This window comes from Misgurnus anguillicaudatus, chromosome 21 (assembly GCF_027580225.2).
Source record: "Misgurnus anguillicaudatus chromosome 21, ASM2758022v2, whole genome shotgun sequence".
Lineage (NCBI taxonomy): Eukaryota > Metazoa > Chordata > Actinopteri > Cypriniformes > Cobitidae > Misgurnus > Misgurnus anguillicaudatus.
Window position 1 is genome coordinate 27,569,343 of NC_073357.2, and position 14,809 is coordinate 27,584,151.

Here is a 14,809-nt window from a genome sequence, read left to right on the forward strand (position 1 = left end):
ATAAAACTTTTGTTTAAATGTAGCTTAAATGGATTGATTGCAACCACTTACCTTAAAAAATTGATTAAATTCAATGAATCATTTTTTTTTTTTGGTGTAGTTAACTAGTATTTTTTAAATGAAAATATAAATATATTCATAAAAAATTTGGAATAAAATATAACCATCTAGTTTAGTGTAATATGATTTGTTTACATACATTTTTACATCATTTGTCAAAGATTATTTAGAAAACATAGCTGTTTTTAGCATATGTCAGGACAAATTTTACAAAAACGCATTAAAATTTTCATGTAGAAATAACTAATAAAATTATATTTAAAAAAAGGTTTTTTATGATTACGCTTCAATGCCGTCAAGGTGGATAAAATATTTATTATTTCTCATTCTTTGGCATTATTGGCAGTTACACCATTTGACATTTTTAGGGCCATTCAGTTGTAACTTTCATAAAAATGGTGCAAATGTATTTTTTATTGGATAAATTTAACATAAATACACTGTGCATTGAAATAAACGCGATGCATGCTTTTAAAACAAGTTTTTAAAGATTTTAGAATTTCTCATCTTGCCAAACCATTTTTGTCACTGACCCTGTTACAAACCTGTATACATTGCTTTGTTCTGATAAACACGAAGGAATGTAACCAAACTGATCAGGCCTCATTGACTTCCATAGTAGGAAAAAATACTATGGAAGTGAAAGGTTTGTAGCAACATGAGATTGAGTAAATCATGACATTTTCATTTTTGGACGAACTATCCCTTTATATCAGATAATCATGGCAAATACGTGCAGTAGAAGGACTTGGTTTACAAATCTATTTTTTTGTAATGCCGAAGTACAGTAGTTGTCAAAAGTGATCTCCGGGGAGAAAGCAATCTTTTTTCAAACTATCAAATTATTTTTTTGCATTACTATGTAGTTCCTGGCGACGCTGTTGCGACCAAGTTCAGCGCATTGAAGAACAATGATATGAGTCATGTGACACGGCCTTCACTTTAACACCCCAGCAATGTGTGATTTATCACTGTGAAATCTCAGCTGCAAGCATCAATCGTAACACGTGTTAAAGCTAATGTTACACGGATGTTACATGCGTGTCCTGACATATATGCAGATGTGTTTTCACAGTGATTTGGGTTTGGTCCTTAAGCTCCTGTCAATATTTGCTGTTGTGTGATTTTAACTTAAAATTTCCTTACACACTTGGCCAGCATACTATTGTGTTACCACTGGGTCCCTTGCCTAGGTGATGTGTTTGTGCGTGTTAGTTTGCCTAGGTCCAAGTTTATCCCCAAATAGACCCCTGAATGTTCTTGCTCCGTGTTACAATGCTGTCCCAGTGATCATGTGTGCAGTGATTCAGGCCTCATCCGCACACAGTCGAATGTGATGAAATGCTGTGAATTTTCCTGTTCAACTTGTGATCATATTTAGTCCATGTATTGGGGGTTATGTTTAGATTTGTAGGCAAGTGATGGTGAATCACAAAATAGAAAAAGACGTTTGAGATGTAACAGAGAGAAAAGAATAGACGTATGTTTAAAGTGAGTCAGTCGCATGGTGACCAAAAATTATGCTTTGAAGTCAAATTAAACATGTACTGCTTTAAAACATAATATTTGGAAGGAAAACACTAAAGTGCAGGACTATTTCTATCTATCAACAATAACTGAATCATAAATTTGGTGTTTTATAACAGAATGAATCAAGAATGCAAGAATACAACATAAATGCAGTCGATCGGGTCATATTTATTTAAGCCTCAAGTGGTAGTGAGATGGTTACCAGACTTAGAGACAGAAGGTCAAATTCATGTTTGAGAGCATCTCAACATATTACAAGTATTGCATTAACCACCATTAACTTTTTATTGCCTGAGATAGTACAGTAGCCTATAAACATTTGCAGTCATTAAGGCAGTCGTTTCAGAGACAGGATTTAGTACTAAAGTTTTCTACAAAAGTTTTCACTTTTCAGACTCCAGCCAGTGTGTTCAACCTTGTAAAATCAGGAGCTTAAAAAGGTCATTATAGGACACAGCCATGTCTGAGAGATCCTCACACTTCACCTTTTTGCTGAAGTGACTGTACAGTGTTTTGTAATCTAGCTATTTGGCAAGTTAATGCATCCAGAGTCATGTGACTTCCCCAGCTTGTGCCAATTGGCGCCTGGTTTTGGCAAGATTTAACTACACTGGTTGTCTCTTAAACAGATGTTGGCATGGACATGACATGGTTGTGTGAGATTTTCACAGACACTTTGCCGAAATTAAAGTCCGGGGGGAGAGGCTCTTCAGTGCGCACACACATGCAGTAAAAATGGTTTACAATATGTGTGTGTGTGGGAGAGAGAGAGAGATTAAGCCGATTAAAGAACTATGGGTTGGGTCAGATATGTGATGTAAGCTATTTTGTATTATTTTGACATTGCATAACACGTAGCACAGAGGACATAATGCAAAAATATCTACAAATATGTAGCATTTGTATTTACAAAGAAAAAATTAGGAAAAGATTAATTACATTCATGGTGAATCTTATAAATAAATTAAATAATGAAAATTTCATACCATCTGTTGCTGTTCTTTCTGCAGATTTAGATTAGGAAAATCAACCTTACATGTCCCTGCTATCATTTTAGAATTTATTTAGGGGTTAATTGTTAAAGTGCATGTAAAAATAATACATTATATATATATATATATATATATATATATATATATATATATATATATATATATATATATATATATATATATATATATATATATATATATATATATATATATATATATATATTATATTTTATATTTTATTTATATATATATATAAATATAAATTATTATATATATAAATATATATATATATATAAATATATATATATATATAAATATATATATATATATATAAATATATAAAAAAAAAATATATATATATATATATAATGTATTATTTTTACATGCACTTTAACAATTAACCCCTAAATAAATTATATATATATATATATATATATATATATATATATATATATATATATATATATATATATATATATATATATATATATATATATATATATATATATATATATATATATATTAAGTATATAATTTAAAAAATATATATATTTATTTATATATATTTATATATTTATCTTTATTGATGAAATTGCTTATATTTGCAAAACATATGCCATTTACTAATTTTTATTTGTTTTCTTTTGTTTGTAACAAACATCGCTTGTCACAGTGATCCCCCTCAGAGAGCACCTGGTGCCTCCCCATCAGCCCACAATATCAGCAGTGCAGCTGGGACGGATCGTACCAACTTCCCAAGAGGGGTGCCAACCCGCAACACCTTTCACCTCGGGCAACAAAGGGGCGCGCGAGACCAACAGGGTTCTCCGTACCACGGAGGCCCCGCCTCCCCTTCACTCTCCCACGGCAACAGCCAACAACGACGACCAGCGGCTTCGGGCATCTTCAGCAAGTTCACCTCAAAGTTTGTGCGCAGGTGAGAGAGAAAGAGTGACATCTGTGATGGGTGAATGACAGGGAGAGACTGTGCAGGTTTCGCGAGGTGTTAACACAAAAAGCCAGAGTCTGGCTGAGAAATGTGGTGTGAAGATGAGTGCAATGCTGGGTATTTTTGGCGTTAAAAAGATGGTGGTGAAAAACCAGAGAACGAGACTTAAATAAAGATTAAACAGAAGGCGGCCGCATTGACACGTCACATTATCACAGCTCTGCTTCCTACTTGAGCTGTGCGTGTGTGATGCCCATTTCATAGGTTTCAGTCATTACGATAAATTTGTAACGTTGAAACAATCTGCGAACTTTTCACAAGTAGACTTTTTCCTCACGAACCACATCTCACCCACAGGGTCAGGCCTTTATTTGACAATGAATGTGCTGTAAACTCAACACGAATCTCGGCTCATTTATTCGCTTGCATATTTCTCGTCAGTTTCATCATCTCTGTCTCTAACTTTCAGCAACACATTTCTACCTTTCCCACACCTTCGTGGCGACAGTATCCTTGGTAACAGCTGAGGTATTGCATTCCCCTGCTCTATAAATACTTATGAAGGGGACACCTCGGTACGCTTTCACTACTGCCACCCCATAGCAGTTGACATAAATCTTACGCTGCATAATAACACGGCTCCTTCAGACAGTATACGTTTGGTTTAAATGGTGTAATATTTAACAGCACAGCACAAAACTTTTTGATCAAAAAACTTTCTCAGCGTGTACAATAGCAGTCTTTTATCTCATGTCCAGTTTCAGATTTCAAAAGGAAAGGGTGAAATGGCAGTTGCCGTTCTCCAAACAATTGTTTTGTGTACGAGTGTGTGTGTGTCTGTTTGTTTTTATGTCCTTTTGTATGCAAGTTCAAGCCAGTGTGGGAATGAAAGTGTAGTGTTTAAACAGAAAGTCGCATAAAAAATTATCAAATGTGAATATAATATAAAGTATTGATTTTATTCTTATGAATTTGGTTTGATCTTGAGAGCAGGCATTCTGTACCAAAAAATTGTCCCTGTAATTGAGTCAATTTAGAGATAGCAACCTGGAGGTCCATCTCAACATATCCCAATGCCATTTGTGTTTGCTGTAACTGCTATAACCTTTATTAACTCATTCCCCGCCAGTGTTTTTTTTTTTTAGTTGACCGACAGCATTTTTTGTGATTTTCACAAAAGTACCTTTCAGGAAAATGTTCTTCTAAAAATATATAAACATGCAAATTAAATGAAAGAACAGACCCTCTGCTTTCAAACATACAAACAAAAAGGGGGAAATGGTTCATCCTGTTTATAAATTCTTAAATATGGGTATTTTTCTTCAAAAATACACAATTTTGAGCAAAAACCTAAAATAAATGCATTTTAAATGTTTTTATTTTTTTATAAATTTGGTAAGAGCGGCATCTAATGATTAATCGCAGTATTACAGATTAACATAAAAATCATCAGGAACACATTTCTTTATGCAAATTTTCTCTTAATTGACGAGATAACTCGTCAGTGGCGGGGAATTAGTTAAGCGTAACCGGCTTAAAAAATAGTTCACCCCGAGATGAAAACTGGCCCGTATTTTGCTCATCCTCAATATTTTAACTGATGTGTATGACTTTCTTCTTTCAGCCAAAATTGTTGAGTTATATTTAAGGTGCATTGTAGCCTGACTAACACCAGACCAGTCTCATAAAGAATGAGATGTGGTCTGGGAACCATATGCTCATTTGCTTGTATTTGAGGTGTGGTTTACGAATGCCCAGAGCCGTTTATTGGGCGCTACGAATGTCTAACAAATGCGTCTGTACGTAGCTCATAGCCAATCGTTTCAAATACACCAGATGACGTATGTAGAGTGACATGAATTCAAACGTAAATTACTTGTATCGGTTCGTGTGCACACAGCTGAAAGCTATGCAACAAAAACGGTAGCTGTATATTGTATTGAAAAGCAACACAATTTAGCGGCACTGTGACAACCACAGTACAGGCATAATGACAATATGATATTAATAAATACCACTTACCATTTATAAGTTAAAGCAACACTATGTAGTTTTTTTTACCTTTAAATAATGTCTCTAAAATTATTTCAGTGATAGAACAACTTTTAACTGGACAAATTGTACTGTTGCGGCAACCTGAGCAGCCTCCTAGCTGCTACAAGCACACTCTGAAAGTGGCGGTGGAGGGTAGGAAACACAGCCCCATCCCTCCCCCTGCCTGCAGAAGAGTGTCTGATACCAGGCACTGTTGCGCTTTTCAACCACATGGGGGAGCTGTAAGTCATTTTTACATGGAAACTACATAGTGTTGCTTTAAATGGACTTCGTCGACGACAATGCCTAGCAGGTTGGACCTATAAAACTCTGTATAAAAATTTTTAATGCCAAAAGTTGCTCTTTTTTTTTTGATGAACTTGCATTCAAAACTACTTCGAACACTATCTAAGGCTGCATCAAAAAGTAACTTTGTGTCTGCTCCTGCGTTGGATAAACAAAACTCCTTCGGTGTGTTGCAGACGTCACCATCGTCTTGCTGCCCCCGCCCCGTTCTGTAATTGGTTCCCTATTTGAGGTGAAAAATTGGTCCATGGTTTCCATGCTAGACTTGCAGTGTTAGTAAATTTGCACGCAGGGGAGCATGTGGAAACCCAGGCTAGGTGCATTGTGTAACTTTTAGAAGAATCTCTTTACAGAAATGCAATATACATAACTATATTATTAGTAGTGTATAAAGACCTTACAAAATAAACTGTTACGTTTTTATTTATTACCTTAGAATGAGCCGTTTTTATCTACATAGACCGCAGGTCCCCTTGCTTAGAAGTCGGTGTCATGTTTCTACAGTAGCCAGGGTTGTGCCGATAGACGATAGTATCGTGTATCGACGATCGTCAGACATATTGCCAATAGCAGGCTTTCATGGCTATAGTGGGCGATGGTGGTTATTATGATTTTCATAGTTTCACATAAAAATGCGCATTGCCTGCTTTTCCTCGCATGAGAGGGTTTGTGGGTTTCACTTTGTGCGATATCGGCGTGTATCGCGATCTCACAGGCTGACCATAGGACAATCTGAAAATGAGGCATATCGCCCAACAGTATGAATGCTCTTTTTCAAGCTTTAAATATCCAATAATATTATAAAGGTGAAATTATTTAATACAACCTAATCTGTGTTTGGCTGAAAGAAGAATGTTATATATACCTAGGATGGTTTTATGGTAAGTAAAATATACGCTAATTTTCATCTCGGAGTGAACTATTCCTTTAAAATGACTGATTGCAAGATTTTACTGTATTACTTGCAACAGCTCTTCAACTTTTTTTGCTTTAATGTGCTACCCAGTTTATTACATTGTTAGTAAAGATCCTGTTCAATATGTTATAAAAAAGACATTTTGATGTCATGTTGACTAACATTATTTTAAGGCAGTTTGTGTTTTGAGCCCTAACAAAGGGTGATACCAATTGACTTCATTGTTTAATTGCATGAAGTGACCCATATGACTAATGTTACCTGCTCAACAGTTTAAACAACCCGACCACTTAGAAATTTTTGCTTGTTTTTTTTCTTTTTGGTCTTAAATTTACAAATGTACTTTTTTTTTCTTTTTACTTTTTTTTTCTTTTCCTCTGTTTTGTAGAAATGTTTCATTCAGATTCCCCAGAAGGTAGGCAACAAAGCCCTAACCCAACCCCCCCCCCCCCTTCTATTTAAGTCCTGATTTGACCTTTTATTTCTCTTTCCTTGTTCCTTGTCTACACCCCTCAGGGTTTTCTGTGATTTGCCCTTTTGCATTTGGTTTCTTTTATATTGTTTTTATTCGTGTGCCGTGTCCTGATCACCACTAACCACCGATTTCAGCCCTTAAAACCCCACCGCCCTAAACTTCTCGCAGTAACACCCAAAGCCTCTCCCTCTCTCCCTGTCAGTTTACCTGGTGACCTCACCTGTGTGTCCCAGATACTTTGTTATGTGTGTGTTTGACTGGTGTCTTGGCCTGCTCAAATAACACAGGGCTTTGATAACAACACCTGATGATGTCATCATTAACACGACTAATAGGATATGATGTCATGGAAAACGAAATCCACAGCTGTGGTGAAGGCACACAAACTCAACTACTTTGCATTGATTTGCATCTGTCCCTGTATTGTTCAGAAATCTTTCTAGCATGTCATCTCGAGAACGCAAGGAAATAAAACGACTAACTAAACTCTTGCAATCAAACATCATAGGAATACTATTTAAATATTTCATTAAAGGAATATCTCTCATCATTTTCATTGTTTACTTGCCCCTTGTGCCATCTCAGATGTATGACTTCCTTTTTTTAGTTACAAACAAAGTTAGAATATTATTTCATATAAATGTATGTTTAGCTAAAGAAAAGAAGTCATATAAATCAGGGAGATCACGAGATGAGTAAATATTGAGAGAATTTTCATATTTGGATACATAAAAGGCAATAAAACAGGTATATTATCAGGCAATATTATACATCTTTATAAGGTTATGTTTGAAATGAAATGATATGAAATGTCCTGCTCAAACATCGACAAACAAATTTTACTCATCACATACCTCTCTCTCTCTCTCTCTTTTTTGGCACCTGGTGAAAAGTCACCATCTGTCTGAAGTCACTAACACTAACAAATAAGACATGTTCTTCATCTGACATAATTACATTGTAATAAGTACATGTTTGTTATCTTAAAGTGACTGAAAATGATGTGAGCTGCTTGTAAAGTTTTTCATTCCAACAGAGGGCGCAAGTGAGCGGTTTGCTCAGACACTGATGACTTTGCGCCCCCTGGTGGTCACACGCTGTATTTTGTTATATATTAATAATTTACTAATTATTATTTGCAGGAATTGAATGCATTGTGTGTCGTTCAGTGATTTTAATGACACAGATGCAGCTTTGCACGTGTTTTAACCCTCCTTGCATTATCCACACAGATTTGGGTTATCAAAGCTTGTTTTTCTTACTGTGTGTTGTGTTATTTCTGTCTGTTGTGTGGACTTTAGCAGTAGGGCTTTGGTAGTAATATTGTTTGTTTGTCTGTCTGTGCGTTTGTCTGTGTCTGGTGATGTATTTGGGATGCTTGTGTGTGTTGGGTTATGAGGCAGACGGACTGTAGGGGCAGGTGACTGTAGTTACCATGGTGACGGGGCTGTGTAAAATCCTTTAGAGCATCTTGGACAGGCCTACATCACTCCACTTCATATTACTGCAATTCCTGTTAATCTGTTTATTGTCGTATATGACTACACTTGCATACACTTTTAGAAAAAATGGTTCCTAGCTGTCACTGGGGTGGTACCATTTTTAAAAGTCTACCTTGTTAGTCGCTCAGAAATGCATATTGGTACTTCAGAGGTCCATATTATTTCCAAATACTTACACATTTGTACATAAATGGGACATATAAGGACCTTTTTAAAGGGTACATCCCCAGTGACAGTTAGGGATCATTTTATTCTAATTGTGTATTGCAAATGTTAAACTTTTAAAATGAAATGGACAAGTGAATTGGTGTGGTTATGGGATGGAGTGGATGTGGAAGGGTAAATGTTTTCCTAGCCTTATGTGGTGCTAGACTGGCCTTCCTCTTTCCGCTCAATGTATTAGATGAGATAAACTAGAACTCAGACTAAGACCTGTTACGTTTTTTCCGAGGAGCCCCTATGAGGGAGAGGGTCGAGAGGATGGGAGCAGGTGAGAACAAAACGCAAAGATTTCCTAAATAAGTCCTAATCAGTAGAAATTAAGAGGTGTACGTGGGAATTAAGAGGTGTTTTCTATTAGTTGATTATTGTACAAATCAAATATTAGTAAATGGATTTGATTGGAGGAATAATTGGTGTGTGTGTGCGCCTGTATGATTTTTAATAGATGTATTTTGGTGTAAGTTTGTGAATGAGCTTCAGATTACCACCTGTCTTTCTGATGTGCAAACACATGCGCAGTTGAACGTTTTTTGCTTGTGTAATCTGGCCAGGCACAATTAATATTACTAGTATAACTTAATGCTTTGTGTACATGTACATATTGCCTCAATTTACATATTACAGTCTCAGTAGTGTTAGATATTTTGGGCAGTGTCATGAATTGAATTGGAAATAAATACAGCATTAGTACTGTATTCATTTTAATATATTACAAATCATCATTTTTTAGTTGAAATGTGGTGAACATGAGTGCCACCACAGTGTTAAATTTGCCCATGCCAAAAGTGGAAGATGCACTTAAAATATGATTTTTGAATTTGAAACATACACTGGAAAAATAGATTTGTTAGTCAACTTGGAGTAAGTTACCTGGTTGCCTTAAAAGGATAGTTCACTTTAAAATGAAAATTCTGTCATCATTTACTCATCCTCATGTTGTTCTAAACCTGTATGAATTTCTTTTTTCTGATGAACACAAAAGAATATATTTTGATAAATGATGGTAAACACACAGCAATAAGTGACCATTGACTTCCATAGTAGGAATAAAAAAATATGATGGAATTGAATGGGTACCGTCAACTGTGTGCTTGCCATCATTTATCAAAACATTTTCTTAGTCATTTATCACATACTTCCAAAATATTTTTTCCCTACTATGCAGGTCGGTGGTCGCTTGCTGCTGTGTGTTTGCCATCGTTTCTCGGGGTGTCTTCTTTGGTGTTCATCAGAAATAAGAAATTCATACAGGTTTAGTGCAACATGGGGATGACCAGATGATGACAGAATTTTCGTTTTAAAGTGAACTATCCCTTTAAAATCTTAGTTGACACAAAAACTAATATTTTGTATTTTACTACGTTCTTAACTTGGATAAATGAATGCGTGCCTATCTTTATTCAATGCGTGCACTTAATTTTTGTACAGCACGTCATCAATGTGTTAGCATTTAGTCTAGCCCCATTCATTCCTTAGGATCCAAACAGGGATGAATTTGGAGGCCACCGGGCGCTTCCGTGTTTTCCCTGTTTGAGGACTGTTGCATGAGTGGTTGCACGGGTAGGTGGCACAAAATAAAACTTGGCGATTGGATTAAAAATGAGAACTATATTGTATGGTGGAGGAGCACTTGGTTTGCAGCATTTTGACCTCGGCGTGCAGTAACATCATCACTCCTGACTACTCCCCCTCTCGCTCAAACTTCCCTCAATATTACTGCGCCCAAAGTCGAAGTGCTGCAAACTAAGCGCTCTTCCACTGTAGTTCTCATTTATTAATCCACTTTAAAAAATTGCGCATTTTGTTTTGGGCCACCATACTTACTCGTGTGGCTGCTCATGTGGCAGTCTTTGGATAGGGAGGGCATGGGTGTGTTTGGTGGATTCTGGATTCATCCCTGTTTGGATCCTAATGCAGGGCTCACACCAGACGCGGTACACACGGCAAGCGCGAGTGATTTAAATTTTAAGTCAATGCAAAGACGCGATTAGACATCCTGGGGCGCGGTAAGCGTGGCGCGGATGGCGCGTTCCGTGCGAATTGAGCGTTGCCGTGGAAAACACGCGAGTTATAAAATCTGACCTTTGGCAGATTTTCGCGCCGCGTTAACCAATCAGGACCTTTCTGTAGTAGTGACGTGATTACAGGAAGCGAGCAGAGTGTTGGAGTTTCAGCGGAGTCGCAGAAGCCCCCATTGACTAGAATTTCACGCGCGAATGAAGCGATTGAACTCAAATGTTTAAGCAACCAACTACGCACGAATAGCGCATTTTTGCCGCCTCTACGGTGGCGGGTGGGAATGCACCATAAGGAATGAGTGGGGCTGGGCTGAATGCTGGCACATTCACGACGCGCTGTGCGGGGATTGGGTGCACGCATTGAGTGGAGATGGGTATGTATTCATTTGTCTGGGTTGAGGTAAAAACATGGTGGGATGTTGAAAAACGGTGGTGTTTTCCTTTAGGGCAACCATGTTACTTACTTTAAGTTAAACCAACTTTTTTACATCTTTATAGTGAATTGCATGAATTCTGTTTACTCGAGATACCCAGCTAAACCTTGTGGTTACATTAAAGGGATAGTTCACCCAAAAAGAAAATTCTGTCATCATTACTCGCCCTCATGTTGTACTGGGCCTGTATGGGTTCCTTTATTTTGTTGAACACGAAAGAAAATATTTTAAGAAATGATGGTAAAGCACACAGCAGATTGTGGCCATTGACTTCCATAGTAGGAAAACACATATTATGGAAGTATTGTGATAAACGATGATGAAGATATTTTTTTGATAAACGATGGTAAGCACACAGTTGACGGCATCCACTGAATTCCATCGTATTTGTTAATGATTACAATCAGCTGTGTGTTTACCATCATTTCTCAAAATATCTTCCTTTGTGTTCATCAAGGTGGAGAAACTCATACAGGTTTGGAACAGCATGGGGGTGAGTAAACGATGACAGAGTTTTCATTTTTGGGTGAACTATCCCTTTAAGCTGTTTGAACTTTTCTAAATGCGTAATATTGACTTTTGGGCATAAACTGATATTTCAGGGCTTCTTAATGGCTTAAACTCTCACTAACAGGATAAAACACATCAATGCGAGAGTTTTAGTTTGTGAGGTGTGATTTCACATCCTGAGCAGCAGCAGCAGCTGCATGTTAGCGAAAGACTTTCCTCCGTCTCATGTGTTTGCACCACATAAATTTGCACACTCACATGTGCATGCATGCTTATATCTAGTTGTTTAAAGCCGTATGTTTCTCTCCAACCATTATCACTGCCTCATCCTCTCTCTCTCTCTCTTCTTCTTCCTCAACACCCTCAATTCCCCTCTATTTTCTGTCTCTCGACCATTTCTCGCTTTTCTCCCACGCACCTTCCTACATCCTCTTTGTTCTCTTGTTTCTATCTTTCTCTTTCTGTTCACCCCCTACCGACATCATTTCTCAACCTCCCCCACCACCATCCCTCTCTGCCCATCTCTTTCTCTCCAGATCCATGCTCAGCAGCGCAGAGAAGTCGGAGAAGACCAGCGTCGGGCCGGACGACGACAACAAGGACCCCTCGTCCTCCCCAGGGGGCGGGACTTCTCCGTCGGCACCCGTCTCCTCGCTCAAAGAACAAGCCAAGCCTCGCTCTCTCCGTTTCACCTGGAGCATGAAGACCACCTCTTCCATGGAGCCCGGCGAGATGATGAAGGAGATCCGGAAGGTCCTGGACGCCAACAGCTGCGAGTACGAGCTGCGAGACCACTACATGCTGCTGTGCATGGCCGGCAACCCGGCGCGCGACGACTTCGTTCAGTGGGAGATGGAGGTTTGCAAGCTGCCTCGGCTGTCGCTCAACGGCGTGCGCTTCAAGAGGATATCCGGAACGTCCATCGCCTTCAAGAACATCGCTTCCAAAATCGCCAACGAGCTGAAACTCTGAGATTTTCCAGTGAAAATAAATGCAGGAATCGCAACGTAGCATTTTAAATGATGTGGTGTCTCAGAACAGGTGCGAGTGGAGGAAATCGCCACTACTCAAACACAGTCTACACTGCTGGTGTGGTTAGGTACAGACAGGTCTAAGATCAGATACATACAAATGCTAAATCTAGCATTGGCCCTTCAATTCTGGATACTGAGATTATAATTTGGAGGTTTGGGAATGTACAAACTATAGGCAGGGTATTTGTTTCTCATACGCCCACAAACAAACCAATCGCCTATTAAAGAGGGGTGGCACTTCAGGACAGAGGATCGATGTTCCCGCCCCCTTTATACACACACACACACACGCACTCCCGGCATGTCTTATACAGTGTCAAACAGGGTCGCACCTCAGCATTACACAAACACACAGTGATGGGCCAACACATGTGATCAGTACTGAGAAGAGACTAAATTATAGTTCAATTTAATTTCTTAATCGGCTGGGTTTAGATTTGCTGCACTGGAACGGGTGTATTTCTGTTGCCTTTTATTTTCTTATAGAAATTGATCGTTTCATTGTTGTATTTACAGATGATTATGTTTTAATATTCTTAGGAACAACTAATTCTTTTCTCGTGGTCTCGTGTACTTGATCGTACTCTGCCTTTGTATAAAGAATGTCCGAAAAAGCACCCACGCCGAACGCTTTCACACTCTCGCCCTACACAAAAAAAAAAATCACTGGAAAATACGCAAGGACTCTATCCATGCAACTAATCATTCCCATGCCATCGTCGTGACTGAGGAACTGACGTTAAGCTATTTTTACACCACCCTTCATCCCAACACCTGCCTGGTATGACATGGTTCAAGCCAAGAACTTCCCATCTCCATATTGTTTGGAGGTGGTGGTTTGGCATTATGCCTTTGATGGTACAGTTTTTATGAAAATGTGAGTGAGTGTGTATGTGTGAGAGAGATGATGATGATGATGATGATGATGGAGTGTCGTATCTGAATAACACAAAGGCACGCTTAGTTTCCTATTTAATGCAGAGACTGTATTAACATAGCCTTGAGACCACAGTCAAATATTGGCAATATTTTGTCGTCATTTGTGCAAAAGCAGATCAGTACTATAAAACGAAAGGAACCAGTTAATGCTTTTGTGAGGTAAAGGGTACCCTGATGTTGTGTTACAGTCAAATGTACTGTATATCCATCCATCCATCCATCCATCTCTGCTGAACTGTACATGATTGCATGCATCCTCCAGTTGACATTGGGTGCAGTGTCACCTTCGTTGTTATTTAAAGATGAGGAGATGACGCCTCCTTATAAAGTCTTGTCACCGGTTTGGCGACACGTGCACATGTGTGTTTTATATCTTCATAGAAAATAATGATTCTCTTTTTTTCGTCATGTAATTTGCTGTTCTCACAAATGATCATTTGTTTAAGGTGCTGGGGATCCAATTATCTTTAGTATTGTTTCTTTTTCTTCAGGGTTGATTATTTGTATTTACATAAGTTTTTCATTGCTGTAATTTTATGTTTCGTGTCAGACTCGTTGCTGTTGGGTTTAAGGGGGTTCGAGAAATACACCTTTTTTCTTTTTTTGTGCAAAGATGACTATGATTATGATCAATAATAGTAATAAAAACAATTACATTCACACTGGCTGTTTTTAAACTGATACATTGCATTCTTATATTATACTATATACAGGCTTCCCACACCTTAGTTAAATTTAAATTCAAGGACTTTCCAGGTCCAATAAATACCCTCAAAATCAAGGACTAAATGTGGGGACACATTTTAAGTGAGAGCAAGGTTACATCGTGTTACCTTTTAAGATACATTGTTACAGTCTCCTTTTGAGGGAACTCGTGCTGCGTCACTG

The 14,809-nt window shown here is 37.9% G+C and overlaps 1 protein-coding gene across 4 annotated transcripts in view; it reads left to right on the top strand.

The window, feature by feature from the left end:
* mark2b (MAP/microtubule affinity-regulating kinase 2b) overlaps positions 1-14,581 on the top strand; it is a 68,176-nt gene extending 53,595 nt beyond the window's left edge. For 3 of the 4 annotated variants that reach the window (XM_073859952.1, XM_073859950.1, XM_055200182.2), the window contains 3 exons: positions 3,256-3,519; positions 9,219-9,254; positions 12,485-14,581. In XM_073859952.1, coding sequence (XP_073716053.1) covers positions 3,256-3,519; positions 9,219-9,254; positions 12,485-12,920 — 736 coding nt within the window. In that variant the 3' untranslated portion in view covers positions 12,921-14,581. The remainder of the gene's footprint in view (positions 1-3,255; positions 3,520-9,218; positions 9,255-12,484) is intronic. The other variant, XM_073859951.1, reaches the window with a different exon arrangement.
* The last annotated feature ends 228 nt before the right edge of the window (positions 14,582-14,809 follow it).